This window comes from Echinococcus granulosus, assembly GCF_000524195.1.
Source record: "Echinococcus granulosus chromosome Unknown EG_S00017, whole genome shotgun sequence".
Lineage (NCBI taxonomy): Eukaryota > Metazoa > Platyhelminthes > Cestoda > Cyclophyllidea > Taeniidae > Echinococcus > Echinococcus granulosus.
The window spans coordinates 115,813-119,328 of NW_020170397.1; the positions used below are offsets into that span (position 1 = coordinate 115,813).

The window sequence follows — 3,516 nt, forward strand, 5'->3', positions numbered from 1 at the left end:
ATTTGCATTTCCTTAGCTTTGACAATAATTTTGCTTAGCCGCCCTTAAACGTGAAATATCTTATCCATATTATATATTTCCTGGCAAAGATAATGTGTACTTGAGTTTTTAACTGCAATTGGAATTATGAAATCATCTCTTGTATAAAACCAACGACCGACTAGAAATGAAACCTCTTTCAAAAAAGGTCGCCTTAGACAATGTTTCGTAATTTTAAATGATCCATGTAACAACCCATTAGATTGTCACAGTAACTGGGTAAAATATTTGCGGTGAATGTTTTTAAGGGCCATCTTACTATTTAGGCAAACCACCGTTTCAATCTGCGGTCTAACTATTTCCCAAGGACATACAAGCCGGCGAGTTCTACCTCCACACAAAGATTTGTTTTTGGAAGTTAAGCAGAAACCTGCTCCAAGCCGATTTTTTCCCTCTGTATCACTTATTTTCGAACCGTTTATTTTTTCATGCGATTAGGCGACTGTCCACCGCCTAAAAATAATGACTCAAGGAAACGTGGTAGGAGCAAGGAGAATGTAGATAAGTTTGACTTTATTCCACCCAGTTGTGTTGTCCTGTCTACTCTTCAAGTTTGTATTCTGTTAAGTATACTCCGCCCACCTTTCATTGGCATCGCATATTTCCCCATTACCACCAAGATCAGACGATTTTTCTGATTTTGGTACATGCTTATTGTCCCTCTTGCAACCAAATTCAGATCTTTCGAACCGTTTCCAAGCGGTGCTCTTTGTCACAACACCTTCCAAAAACTCGACAGGAACCGTTTGCGGCTTTGGAAGTGGGTTAGACCCAGTTCGTAAATCCGAATAGCTCGAACCACATCCATCAGTTTCGTTCAACCCACGTTTAATGGGTAAGAGTTCAAGATTGGAAGAAGATGTTTAAGCATGCAGGTCACAATTAATTATTTAAACAAGCTCTACTGAAATTTAGCACGAACTTTTGGCTCGCAAAATTCTACATTTCGGTAACTAAAAACACGACTGAGTTGCAGCAAGAATTAAGGCACGCCTGTGGTTCAAAACACTTGAGGTATTCTTTCTTCTATAGCTAAAATGCTCTAGTTAAGCATCCCAGACATGTACATGCTACTTAAATCAGGAACCTACAAGATAAGTAGAATATGCGTTTTAGCCTATAAAGTACATTTGCTCTGGTTAAATGCGGAAGCATAAATTTTTTAAGTTAAAATCGGCAAATAAATCAATCGTTTAATCAAAAAAACAAGACGAAGGATTTTGTTGACCTATTTATCACTCTGCACTGAAGTGTGGGGTGTTGGCAGCGGCAGCTGCTGAGGCATGGAGACGCTCGTTATCGGAACGCAGGAGGCTCAACTGTTGGAAGAGGAGGTTCAACTGGTCTCGAAGCTGATCGACTTGATGCGCTGATGCTAGAGCCTGCAGTTGAGCGTCTGTTAGACGTCGCTCGCGTTCCCCCAACTCTTTCCGCAATGTCTCCACTTCTGCCTCCAATAGACGGCATCGCGAGTGCGCTTCACAACATGCGGAAGTGGATTTCGAAGTTGGAGAAGTTGGTACAATTCTAGAACCGTCAGCTCCAACACAACTACTGGAGGAAACAGAGTAGATCAAATGGCTATTGATCTGATAGCCATGCAATGGATGGACCGCTATTTAGCAGAACGAATTACTAATTTCTGTCATTCATTTCCGGCTATGGATGGGGTTAAAGTCAAACCGAGAGTGACTAAACTCCGTATACAGGTCATGCAATACCACATTTGTCTCACTCGTTAACTAATACCCACAGCCCAGCTTTGGTATTCCAGGGCTTGCCAGTGCCTCAGAACCACCCTACCGTGTCTACCTCGCTGGTGTTTGGCATCCACTATGAGTTGACTTATCCTGGCCGCAAGCACTTTTATGCATGAGCAGTTGTGTTGTTCTGGCATCATGCTTCACCAAGGTGTAGTCTACACAGTTCAGAAGTCACGAGTCCAACGACAGTTTGTGCTTTGATCGGGAGTCCCAGATCAGGCAGACAGGAACAACTACCGAGGCTGAGTTCTATCAACGAAACCACTGTAAATAGCGTACTTGCCCACTCCAAAACGCTCGCACGATCCACAGGTCAAGAGGGTTCACGAAGTTCTTAGTTCACGAGGGATTTCGTTCACTACCACTTTTGTGGTGTCATAAGTGGACTTGCCCACGCACGACGGGTGTGTCGGCGATTATGAGAGATGACACCACAATTACTGCCACTTACAAGTGCGTGACACATCGCCACATTAGTATAATTTTTTTGTGCGTAGGCTTACAATTAGAGGTCCTGATTCAAAGTAAAATCTAATTTCCTTCCCCTTCTTCCGTTGGTTACAATCAGTGGGCCAAAATCTCTAATGTTAGCTATTCTTTTTTAAAAAAAATAAGGAAATCATAGGGATTTTAGATGTTTTACAACTTTTTCTCATTTAACTGCTTAAAATCCCCCTAAAAATTTAGTTATTTTGCATTTATATTAGGCCGTTCCTAGTGGCTAATCAAATTTTAAGACTCACCTGTTGCTAAGGTGGTTGCCAGGGTAACCCCGAGTTCTGTTCACGTCAGTAGACACGGAAGCGGCACGAACAAATTTTTTACGAAGGCCTAGTTGTCAAAAGGAAACGCCACCTTTGAAATCTCAACACAGTGTTTTAGAGAACTATTTATTTTAAAGAAAAATGGCTAACAATAATTTTGTTCTCCTAGAAGTGACAACTAGTGATCTACTGAAGAAAAAACTGTGGTCTTTTTTGGGAGAAATGCTACTGATAACCTTGTCCTTACAATAGCCTGACCTTGGTTGCCATAGTGACCTGCAACTATTTGACAGTTCCCCAGAAAACTTGCAATCAGCGTCAATGCACTGGCAGGTCAGGCCACAAGATAATAATTATTCCTGACTATTTTACTCCTCGGACTTTTTGCCACTTTGCATCCTACTGCATCTTAGCCAACTTGTAAAAATATTTATACGAATCCCTGAATTCACAGATGCAAATCCTTGTCCTTGGTGAGTATTAAACATTAAAATTCTTTGCAAATTCTCGTGCCTGGTGTTAAATTAACCAGCTTGATCCTGCAATCGCCTCCGTTTAGAAACAGGAAGAAGTTGCTCCCCGGATTAATCGCTAGATTAGCGACTGGTAATTACTGACACGTCTCGGTGACACTTTCTACACCCCAAGCCTCTTCAGCCACTACGACTCCATTCTTCGTCGTGCCTGTGGTACCCTGAGCTATTCGCCTTCATTGTTACACCTCTTTACATCTTCAGCGAGGTTCCAGGGCAATAAAGCGGTGGCAGACGTGAAAAATTTGATCCAAGTGCCTACAACTCCTAATATCGCCAGTTGGATGCAAAAAATTCTTAACCCTCATAGCTGGAAGCTATCAGCTTCGGGTTATCGGACCTGCAGAGACTTACTACAAAGTGTTTATCATTGACACAAGCTCTTTTGGTTAGATTTTCAAATGGGAGGATATGAAT

At 41.9% G+C, this 3,516-nt stretch overlaps 1 protein-coding gene across 1 annotated transcript in view; it reads right to left on the reverse strand. All coding sequences in view use genetic code 11, as the record gives it.

Annotated features, from left to right (window-relative positions):
* Window positions 1-1,274: 1,274 nt before the first annotated feature.
* Window positions 1,275-3,516, reverse strand: part of EGR_03282 (Neuron navigator 3) — a gene marked incomplete at both ends in the record, with an annotated part of 21,625 nt that continues 19,383 nt past the window's right edge. Inside the window, 2 exons of the mRNA XM_024492531.1 lie at window positions 1,275-1,590; window positions 2,546-2,633. Coding sequence (XP_024352932.1) covers window positions 1,275-1,590; window positions 2,546-2,633 — 404 coding nt within the window. The remainder of the gene's footprint in view (window positions 1,591-2,545; window positions 2,634-3,516) is intronic.